The 27,790-nt window shown below is 44.3% G+C and overlaps 1 protein-coding gene across 2 annotated transcripts in view; it reads left to right on the forward strand.

Annotated features, from left to right (window-relative positions):
* Positions 1–27,790, forward strand: part of LOC129821910 (leucine-rich repeat and fibronectin type III domain-containing protein 1-like protein) — a 216,830-nt gene that overhangs the window by 160,780 nt on the left and 28,260 nt on the right. For both annotated transcript variants that reach the window (XM_055879648.1, XM_055879647.1), the window contains exon 2: positions 5,703–5,900. Coding sequence is in view for 1 of the 2 variants with exons in the window: in XM_055879647.1 (XP_055735622.1) it covers positions 5,836–5,900 (65 nt within the window). In the remaining variant the exon portion in view is untranslated. The remainder of the gene's footprint in view (positions 1–5,702; positions 5,901–27,790) is intronic.

Raw genomic sequence — 27,790 nt, forward strand, 5'->3', positions numbered from 1 at the left:
CACCAGAAAACACAGCTTCACAATGGAGTGGCTGTTAAGGAGCACTGTCCATAACATCGTCATTCATTGCTTTAGCACAGCATTCAAGCTGTTTTTAGTTGCCTACTAGGCCCAACGTACATCTAGTACCTGTAATTCAATATCTTCAGAAGAACCATGTGTCATACTGTCACGATCGTGTGGCGGATTTACGGACCAAAATGCAGCAGTTGGAAAATAAGCCATCTTCTTTTATTTTAAAAGATGACAAACAATAAACACGAAATACTTAAACAAAATAACAAAACGACCGTGAAGCTACAAACGTTGTGCACATACATACAGGCTACAAACGTTCTACATAGACAATTACTCACAACCAATGAGAGCCTATGGCTACCCTAAATAAGGCTCCCAATCAGAGACAACCGAAATCAGCTGTCTCTAATTGGGAACTCATTCAGGTAACCATAGACTCTCCTAGACAACTAAACATACATAGACAACGCTAGACATCTACACTCAACACAAACCCATATACTACACCCCATAACCCCTTTACCATATAAACACCCAAAACTAACAAAACATAAACATTCCCCATGTCACACCCTGACCTAACTAAAATAATAAAGAAAACAAAGAATACTAAGGCCAGGGCGTGACATAACCCCCCCCTTGAGGCGCGAACTCCGGGCGCACCATACACAGTCTAGGGGAGGGTCTGGGTGGGCTTCCCTCCACGGTGGCGGCTCCGGCTCTGGTCGTGGTCCCCACTTCACCACAGTCCCTAACCACCTCCTTAGCCTCTTCAAAATGACCCCTCTCCACATTAATCCCATTGCATTAAGGGACAGCTCCGGACTAAGGGCCAGTACCAGGGTAAGGGGCAGTACCAGGGTCAGGGGCAGTACCAGGGTAAGGGGCAGTACCAGGGTAAGGGGCAGTACCAGGGTAAGGGGCAGTACCAGGGTAAGGGGCAGCACCAGGGTAAGGGGCAGCACCAGGGTAAGGGGCAGCACCAGGGTAAGGGGCAGCTCCGGACTGAGGAATGGCAGCTCCGGACTGAGGAATGGCAGCTCCGGACTGAGGAATGGCAGCTCCGGACTGAGGGACTGCAGCTCCGGACTGAGGGACTGCAGCTCCGGACTGAGGGACGGCCCATGGCTGGCTGACAGATCTGGCTGCTCATGGCTGGCTAACGGATCTGGCTGCTCATGGCTGGCTGACTGATCTGGCTGCTCATGGCTGGCTGACTGATCTGGCTGCTCATGGCTGGCTGACTGATCTGGCTGCTCATGGCTGGCTGACTGATCTGGCTGCTCATGGCTGGCTGACGGATCTGGCTGCTCATGGCTAGCTGACGGATCTGGCTGCTCATGGCTAGCTGACGGATCTGGCTGCTCATGGCTAGCTGACGGATCTGGCTGCTCATGGCTAGCTGACGGATCTGGCTGCTCATGGCTAGCTGACGGATCTGGCTGCTCATGGCTAGCTGACGGATCTGGCTGCTCATGGCTAGCTGACGGATCTGGCTGCTCATGGCTAGCTGACGGATCTGGCTGCTCATGGCTAGCTGACGGATCTGGCTGCTCATGGCTAGCTGACGGATCTGGCTGCTCATGGCTAGCTGACGGATCTGGCTGCTCATGGCTGGCTGACTGATCTGGCAGATCCTGTCTGGTTGGCGGCTCTGGCAGATCCTGTCTGGTTGGCGGCTCTGGCAGATCCTGTCTGGTTGGCGGCTCTGGCAGATCCTGTCTGACGGACGGCTCTAGCGGCTCCTGTCTGGCTGGCGGCTCTAGCGGCTCCTGTCTGGCAGACGGCTCAGTGGGCTCATGGCAGACGGGCGGCTTTGCAGGCTCATGGCAGACGGGCGGCTTTGCAGGCTCATTGCAGACGGATGGCTCAGATGGCGCTGGGGAGACGGATGGCTCAGATGGCGCTGGGGAGACGGATGGCTCAGATGGCGCTGGGGAGACGAGCAGTTCAGTCATCGCTATGCAGACGGCAGACTCCTGCCGGCTGAGGCGCACTGTAGGCCTGGTGCGTGGTGCCGGGACTGGTGGCACCGGACTGGGGACACGCATCTCAGGGCTAGTGCGGGGAGCAGCAACAGGACGCACAGGACTCTGGGGACACACAGGAGGCTTGGTGCGTGGTTTAGACACTGGTGGTAAAGGGCTGGATACACGCACCATATAGCTAGTGCGTGGAGGAGGCACTGGTGGTACTGGATTGGGGCGGGGAGGTGGCGCCGGAAATACCGGACCGTGCAGGCGTACTGGCTCCCTTGAACGCCGAGCCTGCCCAACCTTACCTGGTTGTATGCTCCCCGTCGCCTGACCAGTGCTGGGAGGTGGAATAACCCGCACCGGCCTATGTAGGCGAACCGGGGACACCATGCGTAAGGCTGGTGCCATGTACGCCGGCCCGAGGAGACGCACTGGTGACCAGATGCGTTGGGCCGGCTTCATGACATACGGCTCAACGCTCAGTCTAGCCCGGCCGATACGTGGAGCTGAAATGTACCGAACCGGGCTATGCACGCGTACAGGAGACACCGTGCGCTCTACTGCGTAACACAGTGTCTGCCCGTACTCCCGCTCTCCACGGTAAGTACAGGGAGTAGGCGCAGGTTTCCTACCTGACTTCGCCACACTCCCTTTAAGGCCCCCCCCAAGAAATTTTTGGGTTGTACTCACGGGTCTCCAGCCTTGTCTCCGTGCTGCCTCCTCATATCGCCTCCTCTCGGCTTTCGCTGCCTCCAGCTCTTCACGAGGGAGGCGATATTCTCCAGGTTGATCCCAAGGTCCATCTCCTTCCAATTCGTCCTCCCAACTCCAGAAATCCTGTGTAGGTAGGTCCTGTTGCCGCCTTCCATGCCGCTTGGTCCTATGGTGAGTAATTCTGTCACGATCGTGTGGCGGATTTACGGACCAAAATGCAGCAGTTGGAAAATAAGCCATCTTCTTTTATTTTAAAAGATGACAAACAATAAACACGAAACACTTAAACAAAATAACAAAACAACAAAACGACCGTGAAGCTACAAACGTTGTGCACATACATACAGGCTACAAACGTTCTACATAGACAATTACACACAACCAATGAGAGCCTATGGCTACCCTAAATAAGGCTCCCAATCAGAGACAACCGAAATCAGCTGTCTCTAATTGGGAACTCATTCAGGTAACCATAGACTCTCCTAGACAACTAAACATACATAGACAACGCTAGACATCTACACTCAACACAAACCCATATACTACACCTCATAACCCCTTTACCATATAAACACCCAAAACTAACAAAACATAAACATTCCCCATGTCACACCCTGACCTAACTAAAATAATAAAGAAAACAAAGAATACTAAGGCCAGGGCGTGACACATACTGACAGTAAAAGGAGACGTGGACATGTTGAAGTGTTATAGCTTGTGACAAATCCCTTCGTTGAACAAATAACAGCTGCATCGTCTACAAGAAACACTTCTGTGCCAGTGACAGCATGACAACCTGTCTTCGTTGCTGACTGGAGTGACTGCACACTGTATATTGGTTGGTTAGGGAGGAAAGGTTGAAGGTTGCAGCCATTTCTGGATCTTTTGCCTTCCTCTACCCTCCTCTCTGTTCTCCAGACGTAAGGTTGGCTTCTTGCCTGCTCCTGCCGGGATTGCTGGACATCAGATGACCATAACCACGATACACGTTGAGTTCAGAGACGATCAGGGCCACGTCGTCAAGTAAATCAGGTGTCACTCCTTTGCAACCCCAGTGTCATGACTAAACCTGCTGCCATGACAATCTGAGCCCCAAAGGTCCATTTTAACTAGACAATTCAGTTGACTCCATCCAAATGCCTTAGTTGAGGAGAGGTCTGACACCGCGTGTGACCGCTGACCACCGACCGCAACCGGTGGCATCATAATGAACAGACTTGCTGAGCTGATAAATGATGCCCCGGGTGTTGAATAGTGCGCAAATAGTGATGGCTGAGTCCAAGCTCTGCTAATTTTGTTTGATTTCCACATTTGCGATATGGCCTTTGAGCCGACCTTGAAACCCCTTTGCCCTAAATGTCAGATGTGAAAAGATTTTTAAAAGAAGGAAGAGGGGAAGACTGTACAAGCGATAAGCCTGAGCGACCATTCTACTAAGATGTGCTTTGACCTTTCCAGCTATTAGCAATGTCAATGTGTTGTAAAGCACCAGAGTGGTAGGCTCGAATGCCGTCTGCTGTACTGCGAGATAGGAGAGGTGTGCAGGGCTGATGTTGATAGTGCGATGGAGCTATTACATGAACTGTAGAAATAAAAACACATTGGTACTGTCTCATGCTTGCCATACCTGATCTGCTAGTGCAGCCAGACTCTGTCTGCTCTGGCTGCCAGATGGAGCTGATTGGAGACAGTGCAGGGAGGCTGTTATTATAGTGGAAAGTTTTCATTTGATGTCCTGTCTTTGTGACACGGCTAAGGGGCCAAACCTCAGGGTATGTCAGTGAGAGAGAAGGAGTGTTTTGTGTGTGTGTGTGTGTGTGTGTGTGTGTGTGTGTGTGTGTGTGTGTGTGTGTGTGTGTGTGTGTGTGTGTGTGTGTGTGTGTGTGTGTGTGTGTGTGTGTGTGTGTGTGTGTGTGTGTGTGTGTGTGTGTGTGTGTGTGTTACATTTGTGTGTTCCTCGTCATGTTTCAATTCGATTCTCTGGCATCATGTCTGATGCTGTCTCTGATTAAGGGGGATAACATAACTCACGAGTGTGACTAATGTACAACTCAGTAGATGCCTGTAGGGATACACGTATGGCTAAACAAATACAAATCCAGTTGGTAGAGCAGGAAATCCTTCAACATTCATCAACGCATAGGTTTAATCAAGTGTTGCTTTGTTTGTTATGTATTAACAACATATTCATGTTCATTTGTCTGATTAGACAAACACTCCAAATGTTTTAGTTTCCCACGGAGGGAAATTCATTCAAGGTGCAAAGGTTCTAATGCTGTAGGGATCAGTTCAGTTTTCCAGTTCAGGTTTCATGCAGCGTAGCTCAGTGTGCATAGTGTGTAAACTGTAGGGTTTGCATGGCAGTTATAAAACACGCTAATAGATACAGGCATGACTGAGCCCTCCTGAAGTCTGGTTGAAATGTATATTCAAGCCCTGAAGGGCCACAAGAAAAATGATGACGCAACGATGAGCTGCCAGGAGATTTCAAATGAGCGCTTGATCTCACAGGCTTTCTAAAATGCAACCATTACCCAAATCCCCTGTAGCAGTCCAAATGCCCCCCCCCCCACCCCCAAAAAAGCTCACACAATCCTCTGTGTGTGAAAATGGCTCTATCCACACCTTTCATGTCCTTGTCTCTTGTGAATATACACAGTTAGCTATCACAGTAAAATCATTTAAATCCGTTGGGATTTTTCATTTAAAATCAACAGAAATTGTTTATCATTTATCTCCCACACTGCTCAAGGCCACCGCATACTGATGAATGAAAAGCAATCTTCAGATTTTGGAATCTTCTCCTATACTCAACTCTGGTGGGAAATTAGCTCTTTTTACAAGTTCTTGTGTTTTTCTGTCTCTTCTTAGACGTAATCCCTCGTCTGTCGTTGTCAAGTTAATTACCTTTATATGTAAATGTATCTGTAAAAGTGACAGTTTGTGTGTGTTTTTCTTTTCCTCATCTGTGTTTTTTTCCCTTGTCACTCACAGGCAGATTGGCAGGTGGCCCGAGCTGAGCCAATGAGAGGCGGCCAGGAGTCTTAACGGCGGGCAGACTTGAGTCCAGCCAACGTAGGCTGTCCACATAGAGCAGAGTGGAGGCTACCCACACACACATACACGGATGAGAGCCCAGGCCGCCGGCTCGTGGACAACGCCAAGTGGTGGCTTCCCCTCCACGTCTTTAAGGTACGCTGAATATCATGGCCTTGGTGGAGTTCATTTTTTTTGACCCTCAGGGACAGAATATCACATGGCTGTTTTCCGATTCCGTCCCTAGAATACTAGATACTTAGAAATCATGGCCAAAACATTTCTTCATTCTAAGTGGTATGATAGTATGCTAGTGTGGATATTGGAACATGCTGTAGCTGATTTCAAAACAGTCTGTGGGAGACTTTGACCCCATGTCGAACAGCAGCTGCAGACTAACTTAGGAAATGTTGATGAAATAATGACTTGCTCCACCCTGATGTCCCCTAATTGAATGTGTAAACATGATATGGGCTCCCGAGTGGCACAACTTGTCGAAGGCACTGCATCTCAGTGCAGTGCCTTCTCACCACAGACACCCTGGTTCGAATCCAGGCTGTATCACAACCGGCCGTGATTGTGCGGCGCACAATTGGCCCAGCATGGTCCGGGTCAGGGTTTGGCCGAGGTATGCCGTCATTGTAAATAACAATTTGTTCTCAACTGACTTTCCTAGTTAAATAAAAGGTAAACAAAATACAAAATGAAAATAAATACCACAGACTACCTGGAACCAACAAGGGTTTTACCTGCAACCAAAAAGTGTTCTCCTATGGGGACAGCCAAAGAACCCTTTTCAAACCCTTTTTTCTAACGGTGTAGTTTGATGTGGAAACCTCAAGGATATATTAAAAAAATATCAATTGCATTTAAATGGTTTCATATGTATACATTATCACCACTGTCTGTGCCAAATGAACAAACCAATGAATTAACCAATGAATGAATGCTGTTGTCAATTCCATTGCACTACTGCATGTTGACTTCCAGTGGTCTGTCCTTGCTCCCCAGATTGTGTATCCTACACACTAACACTTGGGGAAAGTGTAAAAAAATCACATGAGAAAAGTTTCAAGAACAGTGTCTCTACTGAAATCGAATGACTCTGGGTGGGGACTTTATGTTCAGATTCCATGCTGTCACCCTATCTCTGCCATCTAACGTGACTCTAATCAATGTGAAGTGGGTGAGAGGAGCCTCTCTAAGGAGACGCCAGGAACTCTCCCAGGGAGGAAACAGCCATGTAACCCCCTCATCTACAGCCTTTCTGTCCCAACCATCCCTATAACCGGCCCGGCACTCACCAGCTGAGGTGAAGCTGCCCTTGGCATGCCCAGGGAGACTGGGATATGGGGGGGTAAGGTTGGGAGTGCTCTCAGACACAGGCCCATAAAACATTTCGATATCAGTCTTATTCTCTAGACCATACTGTATACTCCAGTGACAATAATCACTACTCAAGAGGAAGTAAGGCACTATTGCTACCTAATATGAGGGATACATACTCTATTTAGGAGTTTTAGTTCTGGTGCATGTGAAAAATTAGCTTCCAAATAAGCACCCACTTGTCACGCTCCCCTAGACATAACTTCATCCTGCTAATGAGGGTGTTTACCTGGCAGTGTGTACAGTATAATACGAGAAGCTGTATCCAGAATGTGCATTAACCATCAATTACCGGGTGCCTTAATGCATACACATCATGTAACAAGCAGCTAATAGCAAGTTCTATTATTCTTTTATTGAACCTTTATTTAACTAGGCAAGTCAGTTAAGAACAAATTCGTATTTACAATGACGGCCTGCATAGGGCCAAACCCTAACCCGGACAACGTTCCGCCAGTTGTGCGCCGCCCTATGGGACTCCCAATCACAGCTGGTTGTGATACAGCCTGGAATCGAACCCGGGTCTGTAGTGACGCCTCTAGCACTGAGATGCAGTGCCTTAGACCGCTGCGCCACTTGGTAGCCCAATGTCTGTGCCTTACGGTTCCACCCGGAACCAAAAGGGTTCTATCTTGAACCAAATAGAGTTCTTCAAAGGGATCTAAATAGCACCTTTTTTACGTGTAAGCAATCTTATCTGCCTGCACTACCAATATGCTCTAATGAGAGATGTGAACCAGTGAACCTGTTGTGACTGTTACTGCAGTATTTACTGTGTGTGTGTGTGTGTGTGTGTGCGTGCGTGCGTGCGTGCGTGCGTGTGTGTGTGTTTGTGTGGTACAGTCAGAGCTATTTTCCTGATAAACTCAGCGATCAGAAGGTGTTTTTATACATATATCAATTCATTACCTAAACAACTACTGTCATTATTGAATCGTGAGCTATGTCCATATACTTTCCTGATTTAAAATGTGCTCACAATCATCTTTAAACACTCAAAAACATAGGCACAGACATTTACCATGAATTTCAATGGATAAATAGAAAATACAATCTCTGGACTCTGTTTGATTAATGCATTCATTCTCTAATGGGCACTGCTACCTACATATCAAAGAAATCTATTAAAGGTTAAGAGCCATGAAATGTGTGAGCAGCAGGGTGGAATGATCATATTAAGGAATTATTTAGTCTAAGGGCAAAGTAAATTGCAAGTGTTGCAAGTGTAAATTGCAAGTGTTTTTCTCCACTGTGATAAAACAAAGAAGCACAGCAACAACAACAACAAATGCATGGACATTGTTTAATCTATATGCTGTAAGGCTAGGTGAGAACATAGAAAGTAGTATTTGTATGGTTCTGAATAATATGGCCATCTATATTCAATATTTGGCACATCCCCTGAATCGAAGATGACACCGGATGTCCCATCGGTCGACTGGGCAGCTGGCTGGCAAGGACGTGGTGTGAGGGCATGGTGGCAGACCAAGAGTACCACCGGGCAGGCGGGTCAGAAGGGCACCCCAGAGGTGCCAGCTGCAGCCAACCAGCCGGCCAGCAAGAGCCAGCAGAGTTCTCAGAGGGACTCCCTGCACAGTGGCCCAACGGTAATTAGGTGTTAGACACTCAGAGATAATCCCTGACAAATGTGTCCGGCTGGAATCATAATGAAGCCCAATGCACATCTCTTTTCTCCTCCACTGCCACACCAGCTGCTGTATATGGAAATGGGATGGTTGGGATGGTATGAAACCCCCCTAATTTCCCATTAATTATCACTGTCCTTGAATTTCTATTCATTTATGCATAAAAGGGAAACAAGGTGTAAATGGAAGAGGCAGAATTTTTTCTGAAGGTGGATATAAAACAGTGGATATAAATGAAGTGTAATTTGTGACTGACACTCTGACAAGGCCTCTGAGGATGGCCACCGACCTCAGCCAAGTGCTGACCAAACGTCCAGACCAGGCACTCATAAATCCATCTGGGTGGTTCTTGAGGTTTGTTGTTCAGTTAGTCTAACCACATTGTTTGGTAAACTAATATAAACCTGCATGTGTCAGGAGGGCTCTATTCCAAGAGCCTTCGTTTCACTAAAATGGATTGTTCAAATTTTATCTTGGAACTGACAGCTGCTCCATGATGCCCACACACCACTGGAGCAGACGTGTTTTGGTTTCACTGCGCAGCCACACAAGTTTATTGGACAATGTTTTTCTCATCCGTCTCCGATAATGGACTCACTCTGTTGGTTCATATTCACGCCTGTGTAATGTCTAGGGCCCGATCAGTGCTCATTGCAGTCTGGGGAGTGCTAAGGGGAAAAGGACCGGATGTAAAAGTGACCGCTGGGAAACAAGGCTGGCTATTAAAGAGAACACAAGAAGCGGAGTGGGACCAGTAGCCATTAGCCAATGTCCATGCAGCATTAAAAGCGGTAGTGTTATAACGCGTGTTGAGGATCACCCTCTGTCCCCATCACATACAGTATGGATTCCATTCGGCTAGGTGAATTATATGAAAAAAGGGGGTATCCCTCATGGCTTGCATAGGGTTGGTAATCTATTTAGTGTGAAGAATAAATTAAGTTTGCAACGGAATTTTCCCACCCAGAAGCGAACATGGAATCTCAATAAAGACAGGAATATATATTCATGTGTTATGGTGTGGGGGTGTTATGCAGTGATATTTTTATGGGCAGAGGTAGAAATAAGTGTGAGGCTATTGAGAGTTTCAATTGGATGGTGACGGTCTAATGGTGATGGTGAGAGGAGATGTTGCTGCAGAACAGAACTGTTAAGTGCTCGTAATCTGGACTCAGATGACATATACATGTGAACACACGTCAATGCATCAGTATATCAATTTGTCTGTGAATGATCTTTGGCTTGAAAGAAGGAAGACTATTATTTAGAAAAGGCCGATGTAACAAAACCCTTTCAGTAGTCAAGCTTTTATGATTTGAACAACTTCCCACTACACATTGTACTATTTTATAGTATTTCCTCTGTCTGGGATATGTTCAATCTCTGGTTCTTTTGCCCCATTTCATTTGGGAGGATTTAGGGGTACTTGCTAAACCTGGTTACCATTGGGTGGAATTGTTTTTTGTTTTGTTGCCATCATGAGCCTTTGTTATAAAAATATGTGTAATACCTTTGTTCCTAAATTATTTGGTAAAGAAGCCCATGCTGAATTTTTCTCTGCCCCCCACCCGCCCACCCACACTGTTTTTGCATGAATGTTACTTCAGAGACAAGATGAGCGGCTTTGAAGGCTTTTCATGTATTGTCAGCCCATTTGATTTTTGAGATACAGAGGGATTGTTTGTGTGTAAGTGTGTAAGTGTGTAAGTGTGTGTGTGTGTGTGTGTGTGTGTGTGTGTCTGCGTGTGTAAGTGTGTAAGTGTGTAAGTGTGTGTGTGTGTGTGTGTGTGTAAGTGTGTAAGTGTGTAAGTGTGTGTGTGTGTGTCTGCGTGTGTAAGTGTGCACGTGTTTTAAAAGGAGCCCATTTGAAAAACCTTCCCTCCTCCTTTTATCTATCTCTTCCTATGTCAGTACTGTACTAAACCTGCATCCTTCATTACGGTTTACCTTCCCTACTCCATTCAAATCTTCATTACGGTTTACCTTCCCTACTCAATTCAAATCTTCATTACGGTTTACCTTCCCTACTCCATTCAAATCTTCATTACGGTTTACCTTCCCTACTCCATTCAAATCTTCATTACGGTTTACCTTCCCTACTCCATTCAAATCTTCATTACGGTTTACCTTCCCTACTCCATTCAAATCTTCATTACGGTTTACCTTCCCTACTCCATTCAAACCTTCATTACGGTTTACCTTCCCTACTCCATTCAAATCTTCATTACGGTTTACCTTCCCTACTCCATTCAAATCTTCATTACGGTTTACCTTCCCTACTCCATTCAAATCTTCATTACGGTTTATCTTCCCTACTCCATTCAAATCTTCATTACGGTTTACCTTCCCTACTCCATTCAAATCTTCATTACGGTTTACCTTCCCTACTCCATTCAAATCTTCATTACGGTTTACCTTCCCTACTCCATTCAAATCTTCATTACGGTTTACCTTCCCTACTCCATTCAAATCTTCATTACGGTTTACCTTCCCTACTCCATTCAAATTTTCATTACGGTTTACCTTCCCTACTCCATTCAAATCTTCATTACGGTTTACCTTCCCTACTCCATTCAAATCTTCATTACGGTTTACCTTCCCTACTCCATTCAAATCTTCATTACGGTTTACCTTCCCTACTCCATTCAAATCTTCATTACGGTTTACCTTCCCTACTCCATTCAAATCTTCATTACGGTTTACCTTCCCTACTCCATTCAAATCTTCATTACGGTTTACCTTCCCTACTCCATTCAAATCTTCATTACGGTTTACCTTCCCTACTCCATTCAAATCTTCATTACGGTTTACCTTCCCTACTCCATTCAAATCTTCATTACGGTTTACCTTCCCTACTCCATTCAAATCGTCACTTCGTTTTTGTGCAACTCACTGGACCCCTTGCACTTTCATTTGCCCTCTGTATTCGTGAATAGAAACGATAAATGAAAGCGACGGTCATATTTTTACCATAAGCATAAGACTGAATTTGTGAATGTCAATTGGAAGAATTAGCAGTGACACACAAAATCTTTACCATTTGAAGTAGGTGTGATTTGTAGTAATTATAAAGAAAACGAGCTAATTAATCATATTTGCGTTAGCAATTTTTGGGCCGACAGTGTGTCAGCCTCAGGTAGGCTACACCCACCCACACACTCTAACACACACTGTCGCAGTCGCTCACACACACTGTCGCACACACACACTGTCGCACACTGTCACACACAGACACAAACACACGTGCCTGTACACCCCCCCCCCCCCCCACTCTCCTTGTACCCACTCATGTGCTGCTCAGATAGGTCCTATGCGTCTCTGTCATCAGCCCTGCTCTAGCTGGGCGTATACAGTCTCAGGCTCCCAGACGTCGGTGCCATCTGTTGAGCTTGATTGCCCTGCTGGTGGGGGCATCCTCTGTCTTCCATCTTCCACATGCCAGGCCTGAGAGCCTGGGAGCTCTGATAGGACCCCCTCCTCTCCCTCTATCCTCTCTCTCCATCTTCCTCCTGTGACGTGTCACGGCAGACCGTAACGAGGTGTCAAAGCTCTAAGCTCGCCATGCCAACCACGTCCCTCACAGCCAGCGCTTCTGTCGGCTCACCCTCTCTCTCTCACACCCTCCCTCTCTCTGTTTCTCTCCCTTTCTAGCACTCTCTCCACCCCCCCTCCTCTCTCTCTCTCTCTCTCTCTCATGTGCCACTCCCTGTTTCTAGCGTTCTGTGATCATTAGAGTAGCTGACATATATGCCTCGTTGGTGTTTTGTTTTCGTGGACAGGATGTTATTTTCATGTCCTCAATAGATTTGTGGTTATTTTACTTCTGTAGCTTTTGTTCTGCGTGAAAGTCCCTGTATTCTCGACCACATAAACGGCACCAGGCATTATGGTAAAAACCTTTTACGCAACGCAAGAATGGAAAGCCACCATGTCAGGTTTTCTCAGAACTCAACAGAAGGTATTTGTGATAATGGAGCTAGGAAGAAGTGCTTGGTTATGAAAGAATAAAACTGGAAGACCAAACATTTCCCCCATCAGGGAGACAACGAGACCGCAGAGTTGGGGACAGGAGATGAAAAGCCCAAGCCCTTTCTGAACAGAGAGAAAGGAGAGAAACGAAGAGAATGAAGAGAAAACAGAGGGTTCCAGGTAGAAATGGAGAAAGAGAAACAAAAACATAGCAAACCTCTCCCCAGTCAGGTGAAAGAGAGACAGAGATTCACTGTTTTATTTTCCTTTGGCACGAGTCACTCAGGTATGGAGAAGAATTCAAAGTATTTGAAATAGTCTTTGTTTTGTTTCTATGCGCATTGATGGAATTTTAAATCAAAAGTAAGTTGTTGAGTGCTCTTTTATAGATACCGATGTGGGATTTCTGAGTGCCTAGCAACGAAGCGGCCCAAACTCCAACAATTTTTTGCATTGTTGTTCAACCAACATCTGCCTTTTTTATGTATTGTTTCATAATAACTTCACACATATAGTAGTACTTTTTTTATGAAGCTAGTAGGCCACATGCCACACCCACACAGACAATATGGTGTTGATTGAAAACATGGTGACTCTGTAGCAAGCATTTGGAATCGAATACAGGGTGCAAATGTCAACATTTTTGAGGAACAAATGCATCTCTAAAAAAAGAAATCTTTCCAACATTTCAAATGATTTGAAAAATACTAAAACTCTTATCTGCTTATAGCCTTGAATTGCTGCTCGCAGCTCTACTTTCTGTTTGCCAGTATCAGTGGGGCGGCCTTGTCCATTGTGCAGCAGTTACCACTATTAATGCAGTCCATTTGTTTATCTCTCTGAACCAGTATGTTCCTGACGACAACATTTGGAATGCTTGCAGAAATTTGCACATTAATAAAAGTCAATTCTTCTTTAACCTCTAAAAGTCTCAGCGGTTGGAGTGAGGGGTGCTCTACTAAGCTAACATATGGAACTGTTTTAAGATGGTTATGTCATGGATCATTTAGCTATTTAATCTAGAATTTTAGAGCCCTTTCATCTAGAATTTTTACCTAAATGGTACATCAAAAAAATATTTACAATTTATTTGATAAAATATTGAATTTGGCCTTTCACTGCTACAGCCCATAGAAACTTATTGAGAAAGAGGGTAAAAAAAGGAACATAAGGAATAAGGTTTTGAAGTGTCGGTCCTATATCTAGAAGTCACAAAACTATCTCCACACAGTACTTCCATTCATTGGTATGGGTTACCTTCGAGTCCCATGACACTTGTGGGGGATGATGTAGTGCAAAAGGGAGAACACCATCGTGAGAGTAGCATCTTTTCATAGAGTGGTCATATCTGGCCTGACAAACAATGCTGTGGGACTGCCACTTTCCACCACAGATGCGGAAGGGCGACATAGGCTGATGCAGTGGCTTCAGACAGACCATACAAAAAAACACGTCATTTAAACTCGCTTAAACCAACATATGGGGATTTTTGTATTATGTTCATAAGATTGACGCAGGGGTGTGTCGTTAGACTCTTAAGGATTCTTTAAGCCCACATTTTGTAGCGCTTGATGACTGCTGAATGGAAAATGTCCTTGTAAATTCATTATCACAAGTGTCATTACGATTCATTAAGTGTTAAGTAAGGACACCGAGTCTTAGTTGACATGTAATGCATAGTTATGTTATTGGGCATACCCTAAGACCTACATGTCGAGAATACAGGGACTTTAACGCAGAACAGAAGCTACAGAAGTAAAATAACCACAAACCTGGAACCAGTGGCATAACCATCACATTTCTGTGCACATATTCCATCACAATTAACTTTATCTTATACATATTTCTGTTTGGACCTAGCAACATCACCAGAGAGAGTTAGCCACCCAGGACATCTATTACTTTTCACTCTCTTTCACTTGTTCTTTTCTCTTTTCAAACGGTTTCCAAGGCAATCTGTGAGTGAGGCTTTCACAGCAGCCGGGCCCATCTGTTTAAACACTCTGTGAAGCAGGCTAGGATTAGTCCCCCATTCCCGACCGTGTCCCCACTGAGGCAGGGCTGCTCAGACAGACACTGTACATGTCACCATCAAGCCAACATCCCTCTTCTCTTCTCTTCTCGTGCTGTGTCACAACAATGTCAGTCTACCCATCATGACCATCCCTCAGGCAATGTTATATAAAATTTGAAACTCTACAACACCATTGTGTTCCAACAACGTCCCCCTGAGCTTTCCCTCTAGCTATCTCAAGCTATCTCACTTAGGCAGAGTGTGTTTCCTTCCACCCAACTCCTGAACTCTCTCTATGTGTGTGTGTGTGTGTGTGTGTGTGTGTGTGTGTGTGTGTGTGTGTGTGTGTGTGTGTGTGTGTGTGTGTGTGTGTGTGTGTGTGTGTGTGTGTGTGTGTGTGTGTGTGTGCGTGTGTGTGCGTGTGTGTGTGTGTGCGTGTGCGCGTGCGCGTGCGTGCGCGTGTGCGTGTGCGTGTGTGCGTGCGTGCGCGTGCGTGCGCGTGTGTCTGTGTGTATCCATGCATACGTGCGTCAGTGAGGTCTAGCCCCTTTCACAGTCTGTTTAAGTCAAAATACATCGCATGCCTCCCTCTCAAACGCCTAAGTTTCAAATAATAATGTCCAATCATGTTGTTATACAATACACATTCAATTCATAATTGTTATATAATTACCGTTTTGTCTCCAAGCAGATGGCTCTATTCACTGTAGATTATACTATATTGCTCAGAGTGGGTTTTTTCTTTTACTATAAATATCCCAAACTGTTGAGGGCCTGCTTAAGGCTAGCCGAAACAAAGTTAGTCAACTAATAGCCTACATCTGCAGAATGTTGGGTAATGGTGATTATAATCAGTCGATAAGAAGGGGCTCTCCTCTAGTCTATAATTTCTCCATTTAAAGCCTCACTTTCAGCCATGAAAAAGGGATGTGTGCTATGGACAAGCTTCAGCATCGAAGAAAAAGCTATCAATTTTCGGACTGAAAATGGAGTCATTCGCGCTGTAGAAACTCCACTCAAAGAGTTGTTTCCTCTGCTCTCTTGTAAAATACATGAACCACTTTCCAAAGATCACAGAGCCAAGATGAACACTAAGAGAGAATTGATCCAGCTCAATTCTGGCATTTTTCACAGACACGCTCAGGGAAACACCTGCGCAAGCAGGAATTGGATTAGGTGATAAGAGGAAGATGTTTTTGGCATCTGCTGGCAGTTGGCATAATATTGGTAGATTTCTCCCAATGCGTTAATACCTTTCACAGTTCCACAGTACCCCCTGGCCAGTAACAACCTTTGAGTCTCTCTCACTCTCTTTCTCCTCTCTCACTTCATCTGTCTCACTGTCTCATACTCTCTCTCGCGCTCTTTCTCTCTCTCTTTATCTCCATAGGGACAGTCTGGAGGGATTTATTTTGGGTCTTGGTAGATTCAACCTTCAGAACCTTTTGACTGGATGGAGGAAAAGGTGTGTGAAGTGTTGGGAGATGAGCGCGTTACCTTGTGTGCTACTTTGCCCCCTAGAGCCACCATAGTCCTGGCCAAATGTGCTGCTCATTGGAGATCACTAAAGGATTTCCAATCTGAGCCTCAACAAAGACCATTGTTCTACTTTGAGCAAAATAAACTTTTTTTATTGAATTCCATTGTCCTCCTAGTGTTGCTGAATCTCCACTCTCCTTTAGTTTGCGCCTTAATTCATGCACTTTGATTGGAAAGCGAGGTAGCAGCAGTGATCACTTCCCTAAAGACTATTGATCAGCCCATGTGTTGCATCGCCCACGACTCTCAAACCCTCAGTAGACTTTTAGCCACACTGAGGAGTAGGGAGTGTGGGATTTTTATTCTTTGTTTGAAGTGATTTCTTTCATGATTACTTTGATTGATTAGATGTTGAGCAAAATGTTTAATCAATATGTACTGAACAAAAATATACATGTTTCATGAGCTTAAATAAAAAATCCCAGAAATGTTCCATACGCACAAAAAGCTTATTTCTCTCAAATTTTGTGCAAAAATCTTTTGCATCCCTGTTAGTGAGTATTTCTGAATTGCCAAGTAAATCCATCCACCTGACAGGTGTGGCATATCAATAAGCTGATTAAGATGCATGATCATTACACAGGTGCACCTTCTGCTGGGGAAAAGAAAAGGCCTCTCTAAAATATGCAGTTTTGTCACACAACACAATGTCACAGATGTCTAAAGTTTTGAGGGATCATGCAATTGGCATGCTGACTGCAGGAATGTCCACCAGAGATGTTGTCAGAGAATTGAATGTTAATTTATCTACCATAAGCCACCTCCAACGTTGTTTTAGAGAATTTGGCAGTAAGTCCAACCGGCCTCACAACCTCAGACCAAGTGTAGCCACGCCAGCCCAGGACCTCCACATCCAGCTTCTTCACCTGCGGAAACATCTGAGACCAGCCACCCAGACAGCTGATGAAACTGAGGAGGATTTCTGCCTGTAATAAAGTCATTTTATGAGGAAAAACTCATTTTGATTGGCTGTGCCTGGCTCCCCAGTGGCTGGGTCTGGCTTCCAAGTGGGTGGGCCTATGCCCTTCTAGGCCAGCCCATAGATTAGGGCCTAATTTATTTATTTAAATTGACTGATTTTCTTATATGAACTGTAACTCAGTAAAATTGTGGAAATTGTTTATATTTGTTGTTCAGTATAGATTAATCATTAGAAATCACAACTCTTTAGCCGTTAAGTTGTTGGGTTTTGGTATAGAACACAGATTTATCATATGGTGGAGTTTACCATTTTAATCTACAATCCAGTTGAATATAAAGTATGCTCATCTAGTGCACATATACAAGTGCACATATACAGATGTAACACATAACTATGCCTAGGCAGTCAGTTTCAAACCTACTGTTTCCACCATCTAAGTTTGTAGTTTGATCAAAATGACATGGATGGAGGATAGCTAGACTCCAGAGCATTCTGTCTCTCACAACATTGTAGCCCACTTTGTGAAGAATAGTATCTCCCGATGATTTACAACCTCAGACGAACTTGGCAAATCGATACAGATTCATCTTCCACCAACAGGTCCAGAAATCACAGGGTTTTGACACAGCCACTGGCTGTGTCAAAATCATGTCGAATCACGCAAACCCTTGATTGATGCTCGAAATGGCTCTTTTGAAGTGAGCAGTGACAGCGACCACTATATATTTTTCTTCCCTGGTACCTGTTCTTGCCCGCTTCAAAGGGAGTAAACATCAATGTGTGGAGTACTGGAACAATGTGAAACAGAATGCTATTAAATCAAATGGACTGACATTCTTGTCTTGAGGACGGAGGAGTTACATATAATGATCTCCTGTTGCCAGTCAATCTCTCCTTCGGTCTGAAATTGAGGCAGGGTCATTCCGTGGTGGAATGTCATTATAACCACATTGACATCCTGCTGGCGGAGAAAATATAGTCCTCATTTGGAAAAATGGTAGCAGCGTTGATATTTTCCCATGTGAACTGTTTGTTGGGTAAGGACACATTTGTCATTGTTTGACAATTCAAACGCAATGGGTGAACTAGATTATTGTCTTTGTATAGATTTTTAGCTCTTGAGTACAGTGGCTCTGAGTCTTCAGGGTGTAAGTCCTGCAGGAATCAGGGGCCAAATCATTCAACTGGGATATTGGCTGGCTTGACTGAAGTCTGATTCTTTTGAGGAATTTAAGTAACCTTAATTGAATAAGTACTTAAGAAGCCAGCTACCCTTGAGGACCTTAACGGGCCGTCACTGCTCGCTGACAACGACATGCCTAATGTCTGCTCTTCAGCGTGAATGTCCTGTCATAGCTGTGAATGAAAAATAGAATGAGACATTAGTGATCCAATCAGTGCTATCACAAAGGAGAGATTACCAAGAGGAAATGTTTAATGTCTCACAGCATATAGTGAGAGAACCGCCATATCGGACACAATAGAAAAACTAAAAACTGCAAGAGAACTCACCTGTCACTGAGTGCATCACACCAATTGTTTTAGTCAGCTAAGGGCCAGTTGGACAATTAGTGAGTTATTGGAAGGCTTTGATTTGAATTTCCCTCAACCATTTATTAAAAATGTTAAGTGTATATTGGATCAAATTAAAGGTTCCACGCAGGTAGCTTTTTGCCTTTGGGAAATCAAATTATTTCGAGTGTTTAGATGTTACAAAACAATCTTTTTTTTTTATTAAGTCAAAGAGATGAGCAGACAGTAGCTTTGGATGAAGAGAGCCGTCAAGGGATGTTTCCTTGCTTTCTGAAGCCCAACATGAGACGTTTTAGACTGGCTTACAGGCAGAAAGATCATCCCTTCTGCCTGGCACTACCAGGGAAACCATAGGGGACAAGGAATCAGCACAGTCCATCTGCCACTACAGCCGTCCTGCCAAGACAACATGACACTCCAGCGCTCTCAGAGTTTTGGGTATGGGGCAGTTTGTGTGTGTGTGAGTGAGTGTGTATGTGCGGTCGCGTTTCATTGCATATAATATCTACACATATAATCATGCAAGTACTCAATGCTGGCAACCTTTGCTTTGACTGTACCTTCTGGCGGACTATTTCCACGTTGATGTGCTCATCTCCCATATTGACAACAACAACCAAGGCAACATGGGAATAGGTTACCTCCCCCACCTTCCTTTCTCCTCCCCTCCCCTCTCCTCCCTTACTGGTCCTGGGGTTGGCAGGGTTTAGGGCTCTTGCTGGGTGGCTGTAGTGTTTGGAGGGAGTGTGGATGAGGTACTCTTCAGATTGACAGCCGGTGGGTGAGCAGGGGCCGGGCCACTCTCGAGGAGAGGCCAGTATTATCTCAGTCGATCAGGCTAGATTTTCCCTTCATTGATCCACCCAGTGCTCTGCCACGGTGAAGTCTTAATGAGCAGTTTACAAAGACATTTGGTAAGTGGATGGGTGGGAGAGTGTCATTGTATCAAATTGCATCATAGCAGGGGTTTGCGTTATGATATTTTAATCATAAAAAAATTGGAAAGATAAACATTGACGTTAACCATGGTCAGCAATGAAACGTGAAATCGTATCTCTCGGGTTTAGCTCTGTGGCAAATCTGAGGGCTATAGACATGGATGAAGATGCAAGAGGAGAGTAAAGGCAAGAAAGACAGGGGAGAGTGAAGCAAGACGCAAGAAGAGAGAAAGAAGAGGAAAGTGTGTGAGAGACAAGTTGACTTATGGGAGATAAATTCAGAGAGCTGAAACCACTTATGCAATTATTCTCCTAACAGACAGAGAGAGAGAGAGAGAGAGCGGAGGATATTTCTGGAGCGTGTTCGAGCTTTGATCTGGGAGTTGGGATATTTCCACTGGGCTGAGAGGCGGGCAGTGGCCCGCGGTACAGGCCCTCTGTGTCGACGTCCTCTCACTGTGTGACTGTTTTTGCAAAGCCTCTTCGCCTCCTTCCATCCGCCGTCTTATCACCCCTCACCACTCCACTGCTGCGCTACTGTTGTTGTCATTAGTGACACTATTTTCAGACTTGGGGTGGTGCCATGTGCATATTATCTCCACGTCGAGGAGACATGGAGGGTTTTAATATAATCATTACAATCACACAGACAAGAGACAGGGATGAGTCACTAGCCCAGCATCTGTCCAGGCAGAAGCTGTTCTGTGGATCCCAGGGAGATTTCTATGATGCTCTGTGCTATCTAATGGGCCACCTGCAAGGTTATGTAACATGCCATTGGTGGTTGAATGTGTATGTGTGTTAAACAATACGATGCAAAAACCATGACATGGTACATCAAGTAGGCTATGAAAGCAGGTGAGGCGCCAAAGAAGATGCTCATCACTCAGGGTCAACAACTCTGTATTCATGACTGGTTAAGCTTGAGGTTGTTGTCAAAAACAACAGCAGTTTTTATGTTTATTTTATTGTATTATTTATCTCTGTTTACATCATCTGTGCTGTTTGTAGGAGTTCCTGGCTGTGCTCCAGGAACACTGACAGAGCTCCAGTATGTCATTATTAAGGCACAGTGTTCCCAGCCTGCCCAGATTCCATCATGGCTGTCCCGACAGGGGCACAGATCCTTGTAATTACAGCCTTGTACCCTCCTCCTCCCCCGTTCCTCCTCTATGGCACATCGCCTAATTTTAGGCCAGCATACCAGCCCAAACCCCCTGCCAACTTCCAAGTCACACGCAGAGACGTTACTGTGCAAATCAGAGAGAGAACTTTATTGAGATATGCGGAATGTGCTCTTTGGGGACCCCAGAAGATAAAAAAATGTCACGTCTCATTTCCATAATTCAATTAATATCTTCTCTTATATTGTCCCCTCATTATTGGCATGACCATTCGAGGCAAAGCGTAGTTACACCATGGGGGATTTCCACCACAAGATGAATGTCTGAACATTGTTCTGGCACGAAGAGATCTGCCTGCCACTGAAGCAGCCTATCTGCTATGTATTTTATAATTAGCCTGGAGTGATAATTGACATCATCTGTCCAGAGAAGCGTGTCCAGGCTAGTCTGCTTCCCTTGTTCTATCTCACTAAAGTGTTCTCTATGGGCCCTGTCCCAGACATATTGAAGTCTGGATTTACTGCTGCATTTTTTTCTGTGATTTGTAGTCCAGCTATCTACAGTGCATTCGGAAAGTATTCAGACTCCTTGACTTTTTACACATTTTGTTACGTTACAGCTTTATTCTAAAATGGTTTATATATTTGTCTCTCATCGATCTGCACACAATACCCATAAAGACAAAACAAAGACAGGTTTTTAGATTTTCTTTGCACATTTATTAAAAATTAAAAAACAGAAACACCTTATTTACATAAGTATTCAGACCCTGTGCTATGAGACTCGAAATTGAGTTCCTGGTGTATCCTGTTTCCATTGATGATCCTTGAGATGTTTCTACAACTTGATTGGAGCCCACTTGTGGTAAATTCAATTGACTGGACATGATTTGTAAAGGCACACATCTGTCTATATAAGTCCCACAGTTGACAGTGCATGTCAGAGCAAAAACCAAGCCATGAGGTCGAAGGCATTTTCCGTAGTGCTCTGAGACAGGATTGTGTCAAGGCACAGATCTGGGGAAGGGTACCAAAAAATGTATGCAGCATTGAAGGTCCCCAGGAACACAGTGGCCTCCATCATTCTTAAATGGAAAAACTACGGAACCACCAAGACTCTTCCTAGAGCTGGCTGCCCGGCCAAACTGAGCAATCAGGAGAGAAGGACCTTTCTCAGGGAGGTGACCAAGAACCCGATGGTCACTGACAGAGCTCCAGAGTTCCTCTGTGGAGATCGGGGAACGTTCCAGAAGGACAACCATCTCTGGAGCACTCCACCAATCAAGCCTTTACGGTTGAGTGGCCAGACGGAAGCCACTCCTCAGTAAAAGGCAAATGACACCACACATGGAGTTTGCCAAAAGGCACCTAAAGGACTCAGACAAGATTCACTGGTCTGATGAAACCAAGATTGAACTCTTTGGCCTGAATGCCAAGCGTCACGTCTGGAGGAAACCTAGCACCATCCTTATGGTGAAGCATGGTGGTGGCAGCATCATGCTGTGGGGATGTTTTTCAGCGGCAGGGACAGGGAGATTAGTCAGGATCGAGGTAAAGATGAACGGAGCAAAGGACAGAGTGCTCCTTTATGAAATCCTACTCCGGAGCACTCAGGAGCTCAGACTGGGTGAAGGTTCATCTTCCAATAGGACAACGACCCTAAGCATACAGCCAAGACAAAACAGGAGTAGCTTCGGGACAAGTCTCTGAATGTTTTTGAGTGGCCCAGCCAGAGCGCAGGCTTGAACCCGACCGAACATCTCTGGAGAGACTTGAAAATAGCTATGCAGCGACGCTCCCCGTCCAACCTGACAGAGCTTGAGAGGATCTGCAGAGAAGAATGTGAGAAACTCCCAAAATACAAGTGTGCCAAGCTTGTAGCGTCATACCCAAGTAGACTTGAGGCTGTAATCGCTGCCAAAGGTCCTTCAACAAAGTACTGAGTAAAGGGTCTGAATACCTACGTAATGCTATATTTCTGTTTTTTATTTTGAATACATTTGCGCAAATTTCTAAAAACCCTGTTTTTGCATTTTCATTATGGGGTATTTTGTGTAGATTGATGAGGGGAAAAAACGTACATCTAATCAATATGATAATAACATGTAATGTAACATAATGTGGAAAAAGTGAAGGGGTCCGAATACTTTCTGAATGCATTGTTCTTATAAAAAGTTATTCATAAAAGACAGAAAGAAGTTAGAAACTACTTACCATACATGTTACAAAGAATATCCATCTGAGAGTCTATCATATAACATTTTTAACAAGTTTTAATTACCATGTTTACTTTTTTTATTATTGTTTGAGGCGATCAATAACATACTATAAATGATGCCACCGTTTTGTAATTGAAGTAAAAGCACTCATTTTAGTTGAGTGAAAGTTTTTTTATATTCCGCCCTCGGAAATGTTTGTGTGACTTACCCAAATGTTCATTATTTCCGGCAACGTCGCGCTGATTTAAAACAGACAACTAGAAAGGATTTGTCTCAATTTCTTCTTCCCCCTCCTTTCATTGTCATAATCTCTCGGAGCCTACTCAATGTGTCTGTGCTTTCTGGAGCTGTCACCATGCCTTGGGCAGACACATGTATAATTTCCAACATTCAATTAAGTCCTGAAATTTTAGATAAGTCTCTGCCCCTAAACCCCAAAAATGAATAGGAATGGCAGGAGGCGGACAGGCTGTATAGGGCCAGTCATCGGACAGAGGACTGATTATCCCTGCTCTCTAGCTCACCATCGAACCGACCAGTTACTAGCTATAATTCTGCAAGAAGGCGAACATTATAGGCCGCTCCTCTATCTCCATTCGATAAATATTGAGCCATCTCCTTATGAAGGTGTCAACATGACATGCTTAACAAGCCTGTCATGACTTTGATTGCTTACAGACAGGGGGAAAAACAAGCCAGTGTATCTCATTGACAGGCGTGTAGTTTATGGTCCGGTGGTGGGCTGGCTGCCTCCGATGCTCATTGCATACAGGCCAGACATCCTCATACTGAATACAAAATGAACAAGTCAAAGTGACTGTCAGGACTCGTCAAGGGCATGTAGCTTGTAAAAGTATCCGAGTCAATTGACAATATAAAAAGGTTACAGTGGATACCTACAGACCAGAAGGTGAGAATAGACGGGACATGAGCTTATACGCTACATGTTTAGAAATTGACTGCAGTGCTTGTGAAATATAATAGATGGTCTTAAAATATGAATAATGGTTTTCATCAGACCTATTATTTCACTGGCAAATGATCATCTTTATGTAGACGTAGTAGAATGTTTAATAAAGGGCTCTATACTGTAGAGTGGCCTCTTCAAGGCCTTGCAAAGAATGACGCCCCTATCATAAGGAAACTTTATGAAAGCTCAGTTTCAAACATCCGATAAAGTAGAGGGGAGATAAGTATAAGCTTGGAATTAAATAAATAACTAGCTATAGGGTAGTAGCATATTCACCCAAGGTTGTCTGTCGCTCATGTACTTTTTATAATACCGGGTAATTTGGATGAATGAAGCTGGCTAATTCATTTAATGAGATGGTTCCCGGGAAAGAGGACAAAAGCCAAAGGACAATGACACACCACTTGGCCACGGCACGACTAAGTCTGCCTGAATGTAATGACATGATGGGAGCTGCCCGGCAGCAATGTTAAAGAGAAGCTGAGAGTTTCACACGTTGGATGGCACTCTGGGTCATCTGGGTCTGTCTCTCTGGCACAACCTCCCTGTCCCCGGAGAAGGCAGTACTGCACGGCCATGCACTTACAATATTACTCTGGAAGGCTAATCAAATCAGCCTTTTGCTGGGCAAGCCATTTTGAATGGGTCTAAAAAATATTTTATTACCATTTTCTCGCCACATTTTGCGGGGTTATATTGGAAGTCATCTGTGCTCAGCTAAATGGACTGGAGATGGAATTGAAATTGCAGACATCTGAAGGTCTGGAGGTTTTGAACGGGGCATTTTCAACTAAAAAATCCTCTTGTTAGCCGTTGAAAACTTTTTAGTGAGTCAGCAAAAAACTGTTAGGAGTCCCAAAATGAATTCAAGGCATCACAGGGCTGGGTAATTACCAGCTGCCTGAGGGCTTGCACAACACACACACAACACCTGTCTAGCCAGAAAAGGTTTGCTGCAGGATAGACCTCTACCCTTGACACTGCACTGTACTGCTTTGTGCAGTATGTTCATCAGCTAGCTATCTTTAGCCGACCGTATGTCTGACAACACTGTATAAGACATACAGTGCCCTTAAAAAGTATTCACACCCCTTGACTACATTTTGTTGCTTTACAGCCTGGATTAAAACAAATAATTACATTGAAATGTTTTGTCACTGGCCTACACACAATAACCCATAAAGTCAAAGTGGAAGGATGTTTTTTTACATTTTTTACAAATTAATTAAAAATATAAAGCTGAAATGTCTGGAGTCAATAATTATTCAGCCCCTTTGTTATGGCATAAGTTCAGGAGTACAAATGTGCTTAACAAGTCACATAATAAGTTGCATGGACTCTGTGTGCAATAATAGTGTTTAACATGATTTTTGAATGACTACTTCATCGCTGTAGCCCACACATACAATTATCTGTAAGGTCCCTCACTCTAGCAGTGAATTTCAAACACAGATTCAACCACAAAGACAAGGGAGATTTTCCAATTCCTCACAAACAAGAGCACCTATTGGCAGATGGGTTAAAAAAGGGAGACATTGAATTTCCCTTTGAGCATGGTGAAGTTATTAATTACGCTTTGTATCAATACTCCCAGTACCTACAAAGATACAGGCGTCCTTTCTAACTCAGTTGCCGGAGAGGAAGGAAACCTCTCAGGGATTTCACCATGACGTCAATGGTGACTTTAAAACAGTTAGAGTTTAGTAGCTATGATAGGAGAAAACTGAGGATGTCCTGAATACAAACTGTTATGTTTGGGCAAATCCAATTCAACACATTACTGAGTACCACTCTCCATATTGTCACGCATAGTGGTGGCTGCATCATGTTATGGGTATACTTCTAATCGTTAAGAACTGGGGAGTTTTTGGGGATAAAAAATAAATGTTACCGCGTTAAGCACAGGCAAACAAATTTAGGAAAACCTGTTTCAGTCTGCTTATCACCAGACACTGGGAGATTAATTCACATTATAGCAGGACAATAACCAAAAACACGAGGCCAAATCTACACTGGAGTTGCTTACCAAGAAGACAGTGAATGTTTCTGAGTGGCTGAGTTATATTTTTTACTTAAACCTGCTTGAAAAACTATGACAAGGCATGAAATGGTTATCTAGCAATGATCAACAACCAATTTGACAGAATTTTGAATATAATAATGGGCAAATGTTGCACATTCCAGGTGTGAAAAGCTCTTAGAGACTTATCCAGAAAGACTCACAGCCGTAATCACTGCCAAAGGTGATTCTAAAATGTATTGACTAACGCTTTGAATATTTTTTCTAATTTGTTGACAATTAAATCCATTGTAATCCTACTTTGTAACACAACTAATGTGGAAAAAGTTCAGGTGTGTGAATACTTTCTGAAGGCACTGTATCGCTGTGATTGCCAAATGAATCAGATTCAGCAAGACAAGCTGTGTCTCCTTCAGTATGTTTGAAGTCTACGTGACTGGCTGCAGAATGCTCTCATATACATGAAGTTGAAATTCAGGGATAGGCCTTTGCATAACAAATGAGCTATTAAGGTCCCACTCTTTTCTGTTTTCCCATCAATCAAAGATAGACCAATGTCTAAGGAGTATGTTAATACAGAATCCAAGTTTGGAATGCAGCCCATGTAGTGTATCATACCTGATTGGGACATACAGTATGTGTTCTGAACGTGTGCGTGAGTGCGGGGAAAGCGAAACAAGGCGTTGTACCTGGCTGTGTGGCACCTGTCAGCAATGTGGGCCTCCTGCAGCAGCACCAGCCTGCCTCGCCAAGGTCAAAGCCTCCGCGTCATGCTGTTGTTTGTTCCGCATCCATATGTTCCTCTACCTACACGCTGTCATGTCTCGAGAAACACGCACAGCGGAAATTTTTACTACCGCTAACACTTCTACACATCCTCCGGATGTAGTGCACCGTACTTTACACACAGTAGCAACTGTACTACTGGGGAATTTTCCCACCTGCAAGCCGCTCTGTGCTTTATAGCTGCCAAGCTTCTCCCTGGGTGGCGGATGATAAATAGAAGTAATTCTCTGAGAATCTACGGCAAATATGGAGGGCCACTTCTGGTGCATAATGCGTTAGGGAGATCCCTGCCGCTGCCTTGCCTGCCGGGGAGAAACCCCTCTGGCATCGACTCTTCACTTATCCCAGATGAGGTCCTAGTGTACTAGGAAAAGATTTGCCGATCTCAAGTGTCTCCATCACTATTGCGGTTCTATCATCTCCATGATCCAGAATCAAAGGAGCGTAAAGAGTCTCTCTAGTACTGTCCAGGGGCTCTGTAGAGAGGCACTCACCAAACATTTGCCAGGAAGGCCACATACTGTATACCTCGGACACATGCTCTGAGGACTGCATGGGGAAATTGTGTGGAGAATCCGTGTGTGGTCATGAATGCATAATTAATGTGTGAAGAAGCCTAACTAGCTGGAATTATGTGAGAAAATGTACCTGAGATGAACTGAACATTAATATGATGAAGTTGGTTCACTTTGCGTAACATCCTGCAGTGTAAACATGTTATGTACAATACATTCTGGAAAGATTTTTGTGCAACGTGTAATCACTGGAAAGAGAATCCACAGAGCATTGCTACTGTAAAAATGTAACTGTTATTACAAAATACCACCAATGTTCAATGGTTGCTAACTTTTGTTTATTGAGAATATGAGAAAGAGACTAATTTGATCATGTAGCTACAGCTATGGAGTGATAATGGCAGCTAACATGTCAGTGGGCTGATAATCCTCTGCTCATCCGCTTAGAGATGTTTTAATCCGTTCA

This window comes from Salvelinus fontinalis, chromosome 24 (genome assembly GCF_029448725.1).
Source record: "Salvelinus fontinalis isolate EN_2023a chromosome 24, ASM2944872v1, whole genome shotgun sequence".
Lineage (NCBI taxonomy): Eukaryota > Metazoa > Chordata > Actinopteri > Salmoniformes > Salmonidae > Salvelinus > Salvelinus fontinalis.